This window comes from Scyliorhinus canicula, chromosome 1 (genome assembly GCF_902713615.1).
Source record: "Scyliorhinus canicula chromosome 1, sScyCan1.1, whole genome shotgun sequence".
NCBI classification, from domain to species: Eukaryota; Metazoa; Chordata; class Chondrichthyes; order Carcharhiniformes; family Scyliorhinidae; genus Scyliorhinus; species Scyliorhinus canicula.
The window spans coordinates 268,829,597-268,847,305 of NC_052146.1; the positions used below are offsets into that span (position 1 = coordinate 268,829,597).

The 17,709-nt window shown below is 47.2% G+C and overlaps 1 protein-coding gene across 4 annotated transcripts in view; it reads left to right on the forward strand.

Moving 5' to 3' along the window:
• Nucleotides 1-17,709, forward strand: part of plekhh2 (pleckstrin homology domain containing, family H (with MyTH4 domain) member 2) — a 390,052-nt gene that overhangs the window by 326,341 nt on the left and 46,002 nt on the right. For all 4 annotated transcript variants that reach the window (XM_038812971.1, XM_038812963.1, XM_038812954.1 and 1 more), the window contains 3 exons: nt 349-429; nt 12,386-12,565; nt 14,045-14,153. In XM_038812971.1, coding sequence (XP_038668899.1) covers nt 349-429; nt 12,386-12,565; nt 14,045-14,153 — 370 coding nt within the window. The remainder of the gene's footprint in view (nt 1-348; nt 430-12,385; nt 12,566-14,044; nt 14,154-17,709) is intronic.

A 17,709-nucleotide genomic window follows, 5' to 3' on the forward strand; every position in this document is an offset into this window, starting at 1 on the left:
TGTTTTTCCCCTCGGTCCTCGGTGGGGTCATATGAACATCTAGTTTTGTTTAATAATTGTACTGAGCCAATTATGCTGTCTTTCTCCTATTTCAGTCTGTGCTCATGTATGTTAGCTGTTTTTCTTTTCTCTTCATGCTATGTAACTCTGCATCATTTTCTAAAATGTAAAATCCTAATAAATATACTTTTTAAAAAAAATTGTACTCCAAGCAATTAATGAAGAGGGAATCGCAAGTCTGGGAAGAGGACCTTTTTCCTTAATGTTAAATCTTGCTGTTTATGCTATGCATGGAATCAAAAGGTAGATCATTGTCTCCTAACTAACTTATAAACAATTGACTTGCAGGTAAAACATGGTTACTCCAAGCGAGTCTGGTGTGCACTTGTTGGAAAGATTCTGTATTATTTCCGTAATCAAGAAAATAAGGTAAACCAACAGTTTCAAGTAATCTAGTCCTTTTGAAATTACTTATTTTGTTCATTGGTGCACAATTTGTTCACTCCACAGACCCAAGATCTGTTTTTCACAACGTACTCGGGGGGCTGAAGATATGACTGAGTGTATTCAGGTTACAAGTAGAAGAGGCTGTGCACATTCCCCCGTCTCTGCGTGGGTCTCAACCCACAACCCAAAGATGTGCAGGGTAGGTGGATTGGTCATGCTAAATTGCCCCTTAATTGGGAAAAAAATAATTGGGTACTCTAAATTTATTGTTTAAAAAAACAAGTAGGAGAGGCTGTTGTTACTTTTATGATTTCTGCTGTCCCATTCCTTTTCTATTTTGAACCTCTTTACCTGCACAGCTGAGATCAAAAATATGTCATGTAGGAAATTACAGATGTCAGCCATACCAAGCATTTTCACAACATAATAAATGTTTGTCCCTCAGTCTTTATTTTAGTTTTTCTCAATTCTTTATCTTTCCACGTCTCATTTATTCCCGTTTCTTCTCTTTCCTTTGTTTCCTTTCTCTGTCATCTCCTTTTGTGTGTTTTTAGTCTGCCTTTTGTTTAATCACTTCATTCTGCATACACTTGCAGATTCCCCAATATGACCCAATCAAAGCTGTCTTTCAGTCTCATCCTTGAAAAGTTCCAGTGCCAAAAACACCCGGCAAATTCATTTCAAAACTCTCCTTTAAAACTCCTCCATGCCCTGACTCCACCCATAAGCGTGATATTCTCCAGTTGTATATTTATGTCCATTTCTCTTGCTTTATTGATTCTGGATTTTTGTTTGTTTCCTCTCATTTCTGTTCCAATCATGCCCAATATATCTCCAATGTTCTTCGAAAAACTCTTTTTGCTCCCACCTTCCCTTAAAGTCCAACCACTGCGCTCCGAAAGCTAGTGATTCGAAACAAACCTGTTGGACTTTAACCTGGTGTTGTAAGACTTCTTACTGTTACTTAAAAATCCACCCCTTTTGCTGTGTCTTCAGTCTTTCCGTCTAAATCATCTTACTTTTCTGCTGAGTGCCAACCTTGGATAGTGTGAGGTGCTCTGAAACATTGGGATGAATTTGGGTCAGTGTTGAGTTAGGAGTTAAAGTCTGTAAAACCTGTTTCCATACTCAAACCTGTATTCAAACAGCCTGTATTCGGCCTGTTCCAACTAAAACTTTAATAATTATGAGAATGAAGCTGTGAGCCTTGTTGTCTGTAGTTTTTCAACTTTAACTGTCAGCCGAGTTTCCTGAACCTATGGGAACCCAGTTGCTTCATCGAGGTGATGACTTGGCAAATTCAGGATTGTGTCTTCGCATCTACCTCCTGGATCTGGGTGATTGCTAAAGCAGCCTCTGTGATTGGACACCTATTCCCCACCCATGACCAAACCCACCCCACCTGGCCAATGATCGAATCACAAGTTCCTCCACTCCCGCCACACAGGCCTGTACTTCCCATTGGCAGCCTAACTGATTGACTCCGTCTCTCCTTCCCTGATCGACTCATTCTTCCCCTCTTTGAACGACACCCCACCTTACGCCATGATCAACAACCTCCCCCAGTTCAAACCCTTCTCCAGTTGGCCATCACTTCTCATCCCTCCAATCAACCCCCTGCCGCCAAACAACACCTTTCCCTTCTTTTCATCCATTGATGAGAATCTGGAGAATTACCCTTGCCCTCCTCCCCATAATGTCTAATACCTAAAAACTATGCTAATTGTTATTGCAATGCATACATAGTCAGTTTGCCTTTACTGAACAGTAGCTATTTGTGAATTTGTTATGTTCATCACCATAGAAAATGTTATTGTCAGCCAATTCCATTTCGGGAGATAATGACAACACAAGACATTCCTAGACTTGGGGAGAAATCTTTGCATCAACGTAAATGGTGACATGGACACAAAATCCCATGAGAGTTGGGAAACGAGAATTTTGCCGGCAAGACCTCGTTTCCCAATTTTCCACGCCCCCTCACCGGTGATGTAATGAGATTCCCGCCCAGGAATGTCTGCGCAGTTTACGGCAACTCTACAAAAAAAGTGAACCTAGCGACCTCACCACTGAAGGGGATATCGAAGGCGAGCGCACAGGTCGCCATTATTCTCCAAGGAGTCCAATGGAGAGGTGGCACTGGGGAAGACATGGGGAGTTACTACTGGGAGGGCGGGGGGGGGGGGGGGGGCCTTCAGACCTTGCATGCATCTGCCACTGATTGGCACCGCTAGTTAACTCTTTGGGGGCTGAGCCTCCAATAATTGAGCTCCATACGAGAGAGAGAGAGACACCGATGTAAACCCCAATGCAAGGGACAAAGATATCAAAGCTCATCAGTCAGCCCTGACACGAGGTTTTGTGGCCACGTTGATCACCTCCGGAAAGTCAACACACGGGTCAAGCTCAGTCCTCACCCGTGGCTGGTTAGGCAGCCCACTAAGGCTTTCCAATGTAGATACCCATCTGTCAAGTGGAATTGGGAGAGGCTAGTGTGGGGATGTGACCATTGCGTGAGAGAGAATGGAGTGAAGCTCATTGGAAAAGCACTCGCATAGGGGAATGTGCATGGGTGGATGTCCCTTGTCTTGATAGGTCTATGGGTCAGGGCATTGCCAAGATTCCACAATGTTCACATTTCTGTTGGCTTCCTTTCAGTTTTTGGATTGACTGGATCATGGAGTCAGTCGAGTTGGCTGTGCTATTGCTAGCAGTGGACCAACAACAACACCATCAATGTGCAGCTGCACATGGGAGGACCAGCGTCCTGCAGAGGAGGGGGTGGCAAGGCCAGCTGAGGTACCGGGGGCAGGGTCACACATAGAGGTTGCTCAGAGGAGACACTACCGGTCATGGGTGTACCGGAGGAGAGCATCCTACCTCAAGATCCAATGCCAAAGACAACTGTGTCTGTCCCGAGGGACGGTGGACCACCTGTGCCAGGTGATGCAGGAGTTGGTGCTATATGGACTGGGAAGTCATCCATTGCCTGTGGCCCTACAGCCCCATTCAACTTTTACGCCAGGGCTCATTTAAGGGCTGCACGGATGACCTATTCAGCAACTCCCTGTCCACCGCACATAAGTGCATATGTGAGGTGATCGATGTGCTATTTGCAAGGTCTCACCGGTATATCGACTGACAGGAACCAGGCGAGCCAGGTAACCTGCCTGTATAGCTGACTTTCCCCAAGTGCAGGGTCTGAGTGACTGCACGCACGTGGCTCTGCACTCCCCGTGGTCACATGGGGCACCCTTTATGATCTGCAAGAGATACCACTCTCTCAACGTGCAGATCATCTGCGACAATACGGTGCACATAATGCAGCTATGTGCCCATTTCCCGGGGAGTATCCATGATGGTTCCATTCTTTACGCTCACTGATCCTGGCTGTCTTAGAGGAAGACCAGCATCTGGAGGGATGGATCCGAGGGGACAAGGTGCAGCCCCTCAAGAGGTGGTTGATGATGCCGGTGCAGAGGCCCCAAACACAAGCTGAAAATCATTGCAACAAGGCTCATGTTCAACAGTTGTGCTGATCAAGTAGGCGATAGACCTGCTAAAGATGCAGTTCCAGTGCCTGGACTTGTCGGCATGGAGCCGTCCAGTACAGCCCTTAGGGTCTCGTGCATGGCGTGCTGCATACCCCACAACCTGGCACTGCAGTGAGGCGAGGAACTGGATTAGGAGGAGATGGAGGACTGCCACATCGCCTCAGATGAGGAGGAAGTAGAGGACGGCGGTGAGGGACAAGGCTGGAGGAGGCAGTGGAAGGACCTTGGGTGACGGACCTGGCCATCACCACAATCACATCACCTGTCTTCACAGGGGGAGGAGAGGAAACCATAGAGCTTCCATCCTGTCGGAGCAGATGGGGGGGATGTGCCAGTATTGCGCAGGGGTTGAGCATGCTTCAATAAAATGAGAGTAGGGATGCACCTTATGGGTGGACAACATGACTTTTAGTACATTTAGTGGAGTGCAAACAATGGTGAATAATTTTCACTTATGCTTAAATTCACCTGTGCTCATACCATGACTATTTTTTCTTTGTCTTCCTCGCCCTCCTGCTATGTTACGGTGTCTCCCTAGGATCCACAGCTGAGGATGAGGCCTGCTAACTGCCATGCCCGTGTTGTATGAGGTGACCTTGAGGGTTTCTGCCTGCTTTTGGGAATCACAGATGTTGTAGTGCTGCCCTCTTTGGTGTGCGAGGCAGGAAGTGTGTCGGTCACAGGATGGGCTAGTCAGATGGGCTGGACATCCCACAGGTCTCCTGGGTGCAAGGCCCTGGTCTGTACACTTAATGATCCGCTTCCATATAGGAGCTCTGAGGCCCCTGAGCTCCTCCTCCATGAGATAGAGATCCAGACGCCCTTCTGGCCTTTGATGCTGATTCCGGTGTATTCCCACAAGTGCCTGCACCATGCAGTTGATGCCCTGCACCATGCAGTTGATGCCCTGCACCATGCAGTTGATGCCCTGCACCATGCAGTTGATGCCCTGCACCATGCAGTTGATGCCCTGCACCATGCAGTTGATGCCCTGCACCATGCAGTTGATGCCCTGCACCATGCAGTTGATGCCCTGCACCATGCAGTTGATGCCCTGCACCATGCAGTTGATGCCCTGCACCATGCAGTTGATGCCCTGCACCATGCAGTTGATGCCCTGCACCATGCAGTTGATGCCCTGCACCATGCAGTTGATGCCCTGCACCATGCAGTTGATGCCCTGCACCATGCAGTTGATGCCCTGCACCATGCAGTTGATGCCCTGCACCATGCTGTTGATGCCCTGCACCATGCTGTTGATGCCCTGCACCATTCAGCTCATGACCTGAAACATGAATGGGAGTCCCCTGCCATGAAGTGCACATCCTGCACCAAGGTCTCCACTGAGGACACGACCCTCACAATGTTGGCCTCATTGCCACGGAGTGACGGGACCATCTCCTGTAACTATTTTTTCTTTGCCTTCTTCACCCTCCCTCTATGTTTGGGTGTCTCCCCAGGATCCACAGCTGAGGATGAGGTGGCCTGGTGACTGTCACTCCCTGTTGCCTCAGGTGACCTTGTTGTGCTTCCCATGGAAGGGACAAACGATGATGGGACTCCTCTAGTCAGCCCTGCAGTCCGAGAATTTAAGCTGATCTCCCTTCCTGATATTCATGACCCTCTACCTTTGCAGTTCCTGTAGCTGTGGGACAACCAAACCCAGGGGTGGTACATCTGACTGGGTCTCAGCATCCCTCCCGAGTGCAGGATCCTTGGGACATCCCTGCCTTTGCCTGCTGTAGATTATCATCTGACAGGTACTTGCCAGTGAGTGATTCAGAAGCCTGCCAACTATTTATTCCCACCGAGGTGCAAGTACAAGAACATAAGAACTAGGAGCAGGAGTAGGCCATATGGCACTTCAAGCCTGCTCCGCCATTCAATGAGATCACGCCTGCCCGCATCTATCTTTTGAGATCTTTTGTGGACTCAGCTCCACTATCTGGCCCGAACACCATAACCCTTAATCCCTTTATTCTTCACAAAACTATCTATCTTTATCTTAAAAACATTTAATGAAGGAGCCTCTACTCCTTCACTGGGCAAGGAATTCCACAGATTCACAACCCTTTGGGTGAAGATGTTCCTCCTAAACTCAGTCCTAAATCTACTTCCTCTTATTTTGAGGCTATGCCCCCTAGTTCTGCTTTCACCCACCAGTGGAAACAACCTGCCCGCATCTATCCTATCTATTCCCTTCATAATTTTATATGTTTCTATAAGATGCCCCCTCATCCTTCTAAATTCCAAGGAGTACAGTCCCAATCTACTCAACCTCCCCTCGTAATCCAACCCCTTCAACTCTGGGATTAACCTAGTAAATCTCCTCTGCACACCCTCCAGCGCCAGTACGTCCTTTCTCGGGTAAGGAGACCAAAACTGAACACTATACTCCAGATGTGGCCTCACTAACACCTTATACAATTGCAGAATAACCTCCCTAGTCTTAAACTCCATCCCTCTAGCAATGAAGGACAAAACTCCATTTGCTTTCTTAATCACCTGTTGCACCTGTAAACCAACCTTTTGCGACTCATGCACTAGCACACCCAGGTCTCTCTGCACAGCAGCATGTTTTAATATTTTATCATTTAAATAATAATCCCTTTTGCTGCTGTTCCTACCAAAATGGATAACCTCACATTTGTCAACATTGTATTCCATTTGCCAGACCCAAGCCCGTTCATTTAACCTATCCAAATCCCTCTTCAGACTTCCAGTATCCTCTGCACTTTTTGCTTTACCACTCATCTTAGTGTCGTCTGCAAACTTGGACACATTGCCCTTGGTCCCCAACTCCAAATCATCTGTGTAAATTGTGAACAATTGTGGGCAAAACACTGAACCCTGAGGGACACCACTAGCTACTGATTGCCAACCAGAGAAACACCCATTTATCCCCACTCTTTGCTTTCTATTAATTAACCAATCCTTTATCCATGCTACTACTTTACCCTTAATGCTATGCATCTTTATCTTATGCAGCAACCTTTTGTGTGGCACCTTGTCAAAGGCTTTCTGGAAATCCAGATATACCACATCCATTGGCTCCCCATTATCTACCGCACTGGTAATGTCCTCAAGAAATTCCGCTAAATTAGTTAGGCACGACCTGCCCTTTATGAACCCATGCTGCATCTGCCCAATGGGACAATTTCCATCTAGATGCCTCGCTATTTCTTCCTTGATGATAGATTGCAGCATCTTCCCTACTACCGAAGTTAAGCTCACTGGCCTATAATTACCCACTTTCTGCCTATCTCCTTTTTTTTTTTATAAATGTTTTTATTCAGTTTTCATATTTTATATTGAACAAATTACAAATTGTTAGGAGAAAGAAAAAAGAAAAAAAACAAACACGCAAAAATTAACATACATATTTACAGGTAAGCATCTTCGTAGTAGTAACTGCGCCCCCCCCCCCCCCCCCCTCAACATGTTTATTTAGTTTGGTTTTGGGCCTTAGCTAGCCATCGAACCCCCGTAACGAACCTGTAGCCCCCCCCCCCTCCCGCTACCTTCCCCCGACTATTCTTCCTCTTGTACATTGGCCACAAATAGGTCCCGGAACAGTTGCATGAATGGCTCCCACGTTCTGTGGAAGCCGTCGTCCGACCCTCGGATGGCAAATTTGATTTTCTCCATTTGGAGAGATTCCGAGAGGTTGGACAGCCAGTCCGCAGCTCTGGGCGGTGCTGCTGACCGCCAGCCAAACAGGATTCTACGGCGGGCGATCAGGGAGGCAAAGGCAAGGGCGTCTGCCCTCCTCCCCAGGAATAGATCTGGCTGTTCTGAAACCCCGAAGACCGCCACTATCGGGCATGGCTCCACCCTCACTCCCACCACTTTGGACATTACCTCGAAGAAGGCTGTCCAGTACTCCACGAGTCTGGGGCAAGACCAGAACATGTGGGCGTGGTTGGCCGGGCCTCTTTGGCACCGTTCACATCTGTCTTCCACCTCCGGGAAGAACCTACTCATACGGGTTCTTGTTAAGTGGGCTCTATGTACCACTTTTAGTTGCGTCAGGCTGAGCCTTGCGCACGTGGAGGTGGAGTTGACCCTATGCAGTGCTTCGCTCCAGAGTCCCCACCCGATCTTAAACAGTGGTGTCACGTTTGCTAATTTCCAATCCGCCGGGACCACGCCAGAGTCTAGTGAATTTTGGTAAATTATCACTAGTGCATTTGCAATTTCCCTAGCCATCTCTTTTAGCACTCTGGATGCATTCCATCAGGGCCAGGAGACTTGTCTACCTTTAGCCCCGTTAACTTGCCCATCACTACCTCCTTAGTGATAACAATCCTCTCAAGGTCCTCACCTGTCATAGCCTCATTTCTATCAGTCACTGGCATGTTATTTGTGTCTTCCACTGTGAAGACCGACCCAAAAACCTGTTCAGTTCCTCAGCCATTTCCTCATCTCCCATTATTAAATCTCCCTTCTCTTCCTCTAAAGGACCAATATTTACCTTAGCCACTCTTTTTTGTTTTATATATTTGTATAAACTTTTACTATCTGTTTTCATATTCTGAGCAAGTTTACTCTCATAATCTATCTTACTCTTCTTTATAGCTTTTTTAGTAGCTTTCTGTTGCCCCCTACAGATTTCCCAGTCCTCTAGTCTCCCACTAATCTTTGCCACTTTGTAAGTTTTTTCCTTCAGTTTGATACTCTCCCTTATTTCCTTAGATATCCACGGTCGATTTTCCCTCTTTCTACCATCCTTCCTTTGTGTTGGTATAAACCTTTGCTGAGCACATCCTTGACCCTTGCACCTGGAAGGCAACATATCATCCTGGAGTCTCAATTGCGTCCACAGAACCTCTTGTCTATTCCCCTTACGATTGAGTCCCCTATCACTATAGCCCTGCCATTCTTCTTCCTGCCCTGCTGAGCAGCAGAGCCAGCCACGGTGCCATGAACCTTGCTGCTGCTGCCTTCCCCTGGTGAGCCATCTCTCTCAACAGAATCCAAAGCGAGATACTGTTTTGCAGGGTGATTACAGCAGGGAACACCTGCACTGCCTTCCTACTCTTGCTCTGTCTTTTGGTCACCCATTTTCTATCTCCCTCAGAAACTTTCACCTGCAGTGTGACCAACTCACTAAACGTGCTAGCCACGACGTCCTCAGCATTGCGGATGCTCCAAAGTGAGTCCATCCACAGCACCAGAGACATCAAGCGGTCTAACAGGAGCTGCAACTGGACACACTACTTGCACGTGAAAGAGCCAGGGACAGTGGACGTGTCCCTGAGCTACCACATCGCACACGAGGAGCATGACACGGGTCTGGGATCTCCTGCCATGTCTTAAACCTTCGGTTAACTTATACAACTACAATTCCAAAAACAAAAAACGAAGAAAAAATAAATAAATATACCAATAAAAAGAAAAAGGAAAAACTACTTACCAGTCAGTTACCAGGGAGAAAAAGCACCCCACCCCCCCCCCCCCCACCCACCCAAGTAGATTAAGGTGACTAGCACTTAACTGCCAACCAGGGGCGAAATTCTTTGACCCCCAGCAGGGTCGGAGAATCGCCTGGGGCCGCCGAAAATCCCGCCCCCGCCGTGGCAGAGATTCTCCGCCACCCGGGAAGTGGCGGTGGCGGGAATCACGCCACTCCGATCGGAGAGGCCCCTGCGGTGACTCTCCGGCCCGAATGGGCCGAAGTCCCGCCGCTGGGAGGCCTCTCCCGCCGCTGAGGTTTGAACCACCTCTGTAACGGCGGGATCAGCGGCGCGAGCGGGCCCCGGGGTCCTGGGGGGGGGGGCGGGGGGCGATCGAACCCCGGGGGGTGCCCCCACGGTGGCCTGGCCCGCAATCGGGGCCCCCCGCTCAGACTCCGAGCCAGTGCCCTGGGTGCACTATTTCTCCTCCGCGGCCGCCATGGCGGAAGCAGAAGAGAAACCCACATTGCGCATGCGCCGACCGGCAAAAACCTTTCGGCCAGCCCCGCTGCCGGGGGCGCCGGTTTTTTGCGCCAGTCTTCTGGTGCCAACCGCTCCGGCGCGGGGCTGGCCCCCAAAGGTGGGGAATTCCCCACCTTCGGGAAGGCCCGACCCCTGAGTGGTTGGCGCCACTCCCCTACGCCGGGACCCTCCGTCACGCTGGGTAGGGGAGAATCCAGCCCCAGTTATGTGAGTGGGTGGGGCAGCCCTTGTTAACCTTCACTGCACAATTCTAGATTAATTTAAATTCCTGAAATTTAAAAAGGAACAGTCTTACCGATTGAATTCAATTTAATTCAATTCCCACCTAGCTTCAAATTCCCAAACTCACTCTTTACTCTGGCTGTGCCTTCTCTGGCTCACTGGGAGAACTCACTATACTGATAGAGGGTGCAGGTGACACCGAGCTGTTTTCCTCTGAGCTGCTTGGGTCCGTGGTTTCCGAGAGTGGGAGGATGGTCCGGGCTGGTCAACTGATTGATCTGCAAGGGAAGCAAGATGGCATTAGTACTGGAAAGTGGCATAAAGATTGAAGAAACTGACCTCAAGTAAGGCTGGTAGCATAGCTGGATGTGTTCAGGGTTCTTTCTTTGTCTCTTGCCCTCACCTCGCACTCAGCACTGGCGCAGTCCTGCTTCTCCCTGGCCAGCTCCAGGCCTCTTTCGCAAACAGCATGAGTGTCTTCAGCTCGGGCATCACACCGACTGGCTGTGCCAGCTCACTCCTGCAATATTTGTCCTGTAATGAGACAGATAGGGAGAAGTTGGGCATGAGTGGTAGGTGAATGGGAGCGGGGATGTGAGGAGGAGAGGAGCCACTGGGGGATAATGGGGAAGGTGGCAGAATGTGAGTTGGAACCCCATGAAGTGGATGAGAGTGAGATCACCGTGGACATGTGATGCTTGTGTTAAGGGGTGGGGGTGGGCACACAAGGCAGCCTTACCCTGGCTGCGCGAAGAAGGTCATTCATTTTCTTCCTGCACTGGATCCCTGTCCTCTTATGTAACAAGCTGGTGCTCATTATCACTGCCACTGCCTCCTTAGTGGGATTGGTTACTTTGCTGGCTGGCCACTACCTGATTTAAGGGTAGAGGATGTCACTCCTCTGCTCCACTCATTTAGCATCCTGGCCAGGGCTCCCTCTGAGAAACATGGGGCTGTCATCCTGGCTGCCATTCCTCCGATTGGGCTTGGAACAAGAGCTGAGGAGGCATTTAAAAAGAGCTCCCCCCACTGATTTCTGATATGTTGTAATTCCAGGCAAACGAATCAGAGGCAGGCCACCACAAGCACTGTGAAAGTCGTGCAAAAAATATATCTATATTTTTCAAAGTGGATACGGTAATTTTTCTAGCCCACGGCACCAATGTGATTCTCTCTGGTTTCCTTGCTGAAACCAACACTTTGGAAAAATATCGGAAAATTCCACCCTTGGCACACCATAATTCTGAGCAGAGGAACAAACTCCCTTATTTTTCTCCAAAAATATTTCTAGACTCTAACCACAAAAGAGTATCGCTCATTGCATTATGGTTGCATTATCAGTAGCTTATGGGCTCCCGGGTGAGGGACAGGATTGCGTCCCTTGTTCAAAGGCACTTTGTGGGTGGCCAAGGAACCTGGCATCAGGAAAGGGTTGGAAGCCTGTTGAGAGCCACCAACCTGCCCTAGCTGCCAACCAATACTCGCCTCTGGCCTGGGATCCAGCGATGATCCTAGGTCTCGGGTGGCTAAACTGAAATTGGACTTGTGGAATTACAAGCTTCTGAGTTCAGGTTCCACTCCAGAACTTGAGCACCAGAATCAAAGCCGACATTCCAGTGCAGTACTGAGGGAGCACTTCATTGTTGGAGTCGTCATCTTTTGATGAGATCTCAAACTGAGGCCCCATCTGCCTGCTTGGGTGGATGTAAACGGTCCCATTTTGAAGAAGAGTGAGGGAATTATCCCCTGTATCCCGACCGTCAACATCAATGGTAGCAGCCACTATTTCCCCAGTGGCGCTGCCATTCAATAGAACTGCTGGCCTCTGGCTGGTCCTTGACCCCAGGGAATGCCCGCCTTTGGCCTGTCAAGTGCCTGAGTGGAACAAGATGTGCCAAGCCCTCCATAAGAGGCAAGGCAGCACTTGGGCTCTCCTGCCAATGGTCAATACTCCTGTGTACACAAGATTTTGCCCTTCAATGCTGTTTCTAACTTAGTGCCAGTAACATGAAGATTTGTCGTTCCATATCCACTAAAATCTAATTTCATATCAAACTCAGCTAAGGGACAGAGCAGTCTTTCACCCTATCGATCACTACTCGTCTTGAACCTAGGCCCATGTCTAGTCACTGTATTAACGGTAGTTCTACAAGTATCTGTGGTACAATGCACTACAGTGCACAAATTGGTGGACATCTATAACATGTTTTGCTTATTTTCAAGTTTCCATTAGGTCAGATTAACTTGGTGGAAACAAGAGTTGAAGAAGTAGACAGATCGTGTGATTCAGATGAAGACTATGAGACTAGCAGTTGTAGCCTTCTATCTACACATTATACAATTGCCATACATCCCAAAGAGCAGGGACCTACCTACCTCCTCATTGGCTCCAAACATGAAAAGGTAAACTTTGCACGATCCCTGCACAATGTCTCCATTGGGCACTCAGATTTGTGATTAGTATTCTTCAGTTTTATACAATGACTTCATGGAGGCCTTCATTTATACTGTGTGCTCACAACTGCATGATGTCCCAAAATAATTTACATTGAATTAATTGTTTTAAATGTAGATGTGGAAGACAAGTTGTGCATACCCATGTCCTGTACAGAATGAGGAAACAGATGTCCAGGACATCTGCAATTACCTGTTGATTGAGTAATAAATGTTGGCAAGAAAACCAGGAGAACTACCCAGCTGTTCAATTAATATTGCCAGGGAATCTTTTACATCAACCTCTGAGAGCAGACGAGACCTATTTAAATTTTAATCCTTAAGACAGGGCAGAACTCCCTTTGTATTGCAGTTAAGTGCCAGCCCAGTTTATGTGCTTGTCTTTAGAGTGAAGCCTGAACCGAAGACCTCTGACTCCAAGGCAAGAGTGCTACTGCTGAGATAATGCCCGGGATTTTTCCCGATACCGGCAAAGGTCGATGCAGGGCGGGAAAAGCTGCGTTCAAGCTACCGACTGCAATGGCGCTTTCTCCGCTGTATAATGCAGCACCTAGAAGAAAAAGCTTTAAGTTAAGGGTTCCCTGAGGTATCACTGGTGGCCTCTGATTCGCGAACTCCAACACCTCAGCTGAGGATTCGGGTATAATTTTTAAAGGCCGCCCCAATGCAGAGCGAGCAAACCAGTTCACTCTGGAGACCACCAGACACTACCCAGACACAACCACACCCCCAACCCCCAGGCACTGTTCAGTCACCTCCTGGCACTAGATGGGCACTGCCCCCTTGCAATGCCAGGACAGTTCCAATACAGTGTCAGAGTGCTACCCATGCAGTACCCACGCATGACCCTCTTTCCCTCCCCCACCCAAGTGTGCACTCACCTGAGCTCCCCTGGGAAGTTCCCGTGCTAAGTGCCAGCCCTCTGAGACAAGTCATGATTCACACTGATCTGCCGTCACGCCACCATGGATTGGTTTTCTTACTGGGGGTGGAGTTTGATCCAAGCGTGAGGGGCCTGATAATGATGTAGTAATTAAAGTGACATTCCCGATTTTGAATGTCAGGAAACACACCCTGTCACCAACAGATGGCGGGTCAGTCACATGGACACATTTACGCCAATGTAAAACGCAAGTTTGAAGTCCTCCCAATATTTTCTGCTCCCATCACCAAACCTGTCCAACGCAAACCGGAGCAGAAAATCCCAACCAGTAAATATGCTGAGCATACTGAATGTGGAGGTGTGGACATGTAGTTGATTACTTATTATGAGTGACCATTTTTCCATCAGTTAGAATCGATTGCTAAAGTATAGTAATTACTGTTTTTAAAAAGATGTTGACTACTTAGAAAATCACTGAATTGATAATCCTTCTTGGACTGGGATGAAACATTGCAATTTTTTAATGTGTTTTCTTTATTTCATAGGACACCTGGTTGTATCAACTAACTGTAGCTGCAGGCAGCACTAATATAAATGTGGGAACTGAATTTGAACAACTTGTTGGTAACCTGGTGAATGCAGACAGTGATACCAGTAAGTCAGAAATATTTCAGGCACATAACCAAAATAACAGGTGGCTTTGGATTGGGTGTGTTCAACATCTTAAAAATCAGATTCCTGACCAAATCCCACTGCCACCCCACCCGTTTCCAGCTTTTACAAAAGCAGCAAGATGGATGGATAGCCAAACATGGAATCAGTTGGTATTGTAAATGTGATAATGATGCTTGTGGGCCTCATCATCTTTTCAGCTTTTCACCTTTAATTGTTTTGGCTGAATTTCCTGAGTCTCAGATAACTCAGCAGCTGTGTCCAGTCGAGGATTTGGCAGATCCAGGAAGTGAATGAATTTCATAGAATGACCGCATTTCATAGAATTTACAGTGCAGAAGGAGGCCATTCAGCCCATCGAGTCTGCACCGGCTCCTGGAAAGAGCACCCTACCCAAGGTGAACACCTCCACCCTATCCCCATAACCCAGTAACCCCATCCAACACTAATGGCAATTTTGGACACTAAGGGCAATTTATCATGGCCAATCCACATAACCTGCACATCTTTGGACTGTGGGAGGAAACCGGAGCACCCGGAGGAAACCCACGCACACACAGGGAGGATGTGCAGACTCCGCACAGACAGTGACCCAAGCCGGAATCGAACATGGGACCCTGGAGCTGTGAAGCGATTGTGCTATCCACAATGCTACCGTGCTGCCCAATTTAAATCTACTTTGTGGATTCAGTGTGCCTGCTTGAGGAAACCCCCCCCCCCCACACACACACACACACACACTATGACCTCCAACCCCCCTTACAACATCACCGAGGGATGCCGAGGACCCAGGGTTGATCCCGGCCCCGGGTCACTGTCCATGTGAAGTTTGTACATTTTCCCCGTGTCTGCGTGGGTTTCACCCCCACAACCCAAAGATGTGCAGGGTAGGTGGATTGGCCACGCTAAATTGCCCCTTAATTTAAAAAAGAAATTACCAAGGCCTCTAACCACACCCATAGAGACCTGCAATCCACCTACCCACTCCTAAACCTAGAAAGACTTGCAATTATATAACACTTTTTTTGACTACCACTGGCAGTTGCAAAGTGCTTTACAGCCAATGGAGTCTTTATTGTTTTTAAAAGTGTAGGAAAAGCAGCAGCCAATTTGTGCTCGGCAGACACCAACAAATAGCAATGCGATTATGACCATTCTTTTTTTTGTGATGTTGACGGTCGGGATACAGGGGATAATTCCCTCACTCTTCTTCAAAATGGGACCGTTTACATCCACCCAAGCAGGCAGATGGGGCCTCAGTTTGAGATCTCATCAAAAGATGACGACTCCAACAATGAAGTGCTCCCTCAGTACTGCACTGGAATGTCGGCCTTCATTCTGGTGCTCAAGTTCTGGAGTGGAACGTGAACTCAGAAGCTTGTAATTCCACAAGTCCAATTCCAGTTTAGCCACAACTGACACTGAGGAACTAAATTAGAGCTAAATGCCCAATCGCCTCTTCATTCATTCAGTCACTTAAATGATAACTTTTAACAACTGATTTAGTTTTTATCGAACAGTTTTATTTTCATTATTGAGGGTTATACCAAAGAAATCAATGGTAAATTCTGCAGTGGCAGAGCTGAAGTTAGATCCCAGTGGGTGAAGAATCCAGACACGCCAAGTTTTCAAATCTCATCTTTCCTGGTAGACATTGGCTGCATGGTCCTGACATGGGCCTAGTTTCATACTACCCTCAGTCAGCTTTGGGACATGTCCAAGAGATTCCCCCAGCTAGCTAAGCAATTGCACCTAGCTCACTTCTTTTCTGCCCAGCTGAGAACAGAATTCAGGACTTGTCATGTGGAAAATTGCAGGCACTAACACCTGAAGGAATCCATTAATGTTGAAAAGCTAACCAGAAAGAAGGACCAGAATTTAGAAAAAAATACTTTTTATCTCCATTGAAGGCCCATCCTTTGCAAAGCAGAATAGTGACTTCAGTTCCACATCGATGAGGCTGACTCGTATTTTCTGTTCGAAATGACAGAGAAAGGTCCTCAGTGTACCAAACAGGTCCAGGACAATTGGAGATGGGCAACAAAAATTGGCCATTTCAAGGATGCCAACATCACAAGAATTGAGAGGAAAAATATCTGCCTCAAATACAAGCACACTTTGTGTGCAAACCCCGCCACAAGTATTCAAATACTCACTTACCTGTCCTTTGCAAAGGGGTCAGTTCCAGGGTGCACAAGTGGGTGGGTATATCCTATGCTTCCGTCCCTTTTAAGTGGGCTCATAGAATTTTTACGTTGTCTGTTTACTACTAAATTCATCATATTGATTATTTTTAACCTGAATTCAGATTTGAAAATAAACTGATCTACCGTTCCTCAATTTTAAACGACTTATGATCTCCATAGAGACCTATAACTTGTAAAATAAATTGGAACTTCAAATTGATAGCGGAGGGAATTATTCAATAAAATTTAATGTTTTAAATCTTTTACTATAACAAATGACTAAATCCCTACTATTGACTAAACACAATTTTCTTTTTGTAGGCAACTTAGAACATTAAAAACTAGAAGAAGGAGTAGGCAATTCAGCCCCTTAAGCCAGCTCCGCCATCCAATGCGACCATGGCTGATCTCATCTCAGCCTCAATTCCAGCCCACTGTCCATAACCCTTCAACCTATTACTAATTAAAATTCTGTCTGACTCAGCCTTAAACTCAATGTCCTGGCACCCACCGCAATCTCGGGTAGTGAATTCCACAGATTCACGACCCTTTGGCAGAAGTAAAATCCCCTCATTTTTGTTTTTAGATAAGGGGTAGCAAATTTAAAAAGATGACCTCTCGTTCTAGATTGCCCCACAAGAGGACTCCATGAATACTTTGTCAATGTCTTTTTTCATATTGTATACCTCAATTAGATCTCCTCTCATTATTCTAAACTGCTTAATATCTCTCATATATGTACTTTAACTATAGAAAGTGTTATTCTCTTTGCATACTTGACACTCATCATGCTCTAGTCCGTAACAGAAACTCCACAGTTACTCCCAGTTTCCAAAGAGTTCCCTATGTTTCACTGAGTAGGAACTTTGAGTGGCCACTGAAAGGTGCTTTCAGTGAGTTTCGAATCTCCCCCAATCGTTTGATGGCTGCCGGGTGCGTCTTTTCCACGAGAGATCATCTCCCTCCCAAATTCAACTATGGTAGCTTGTAAAGCCAAGCAACACCTTCTCTCTACTGACCACAGAGAACCTCTGCTATCAGTGTGTGATATTCATTGATTTGTATGGAGACTGTAGCTTGAACTCAATGGCTTCCTCGTCTCTCTTCCCCATGCAAATGTGAAAAAGGTTAACCTTGCATTCAGGAAAAAAGGCTAATCCTTGACCCCCAACTCCCTTTCATCTTAAAAGTAAATGACAGTTTTCAGCACATATATTTATAAATCGATGCCTATTGCACCTTTCTGGGACTTGGGAGATCCAGGGCGAAATTCTCCAGCTGTGGCAAAGGCAGATTGCCATTGGCAGGCAGTGGGATCTTCTGGTCCCACCAAATCGATGACGATTTACATT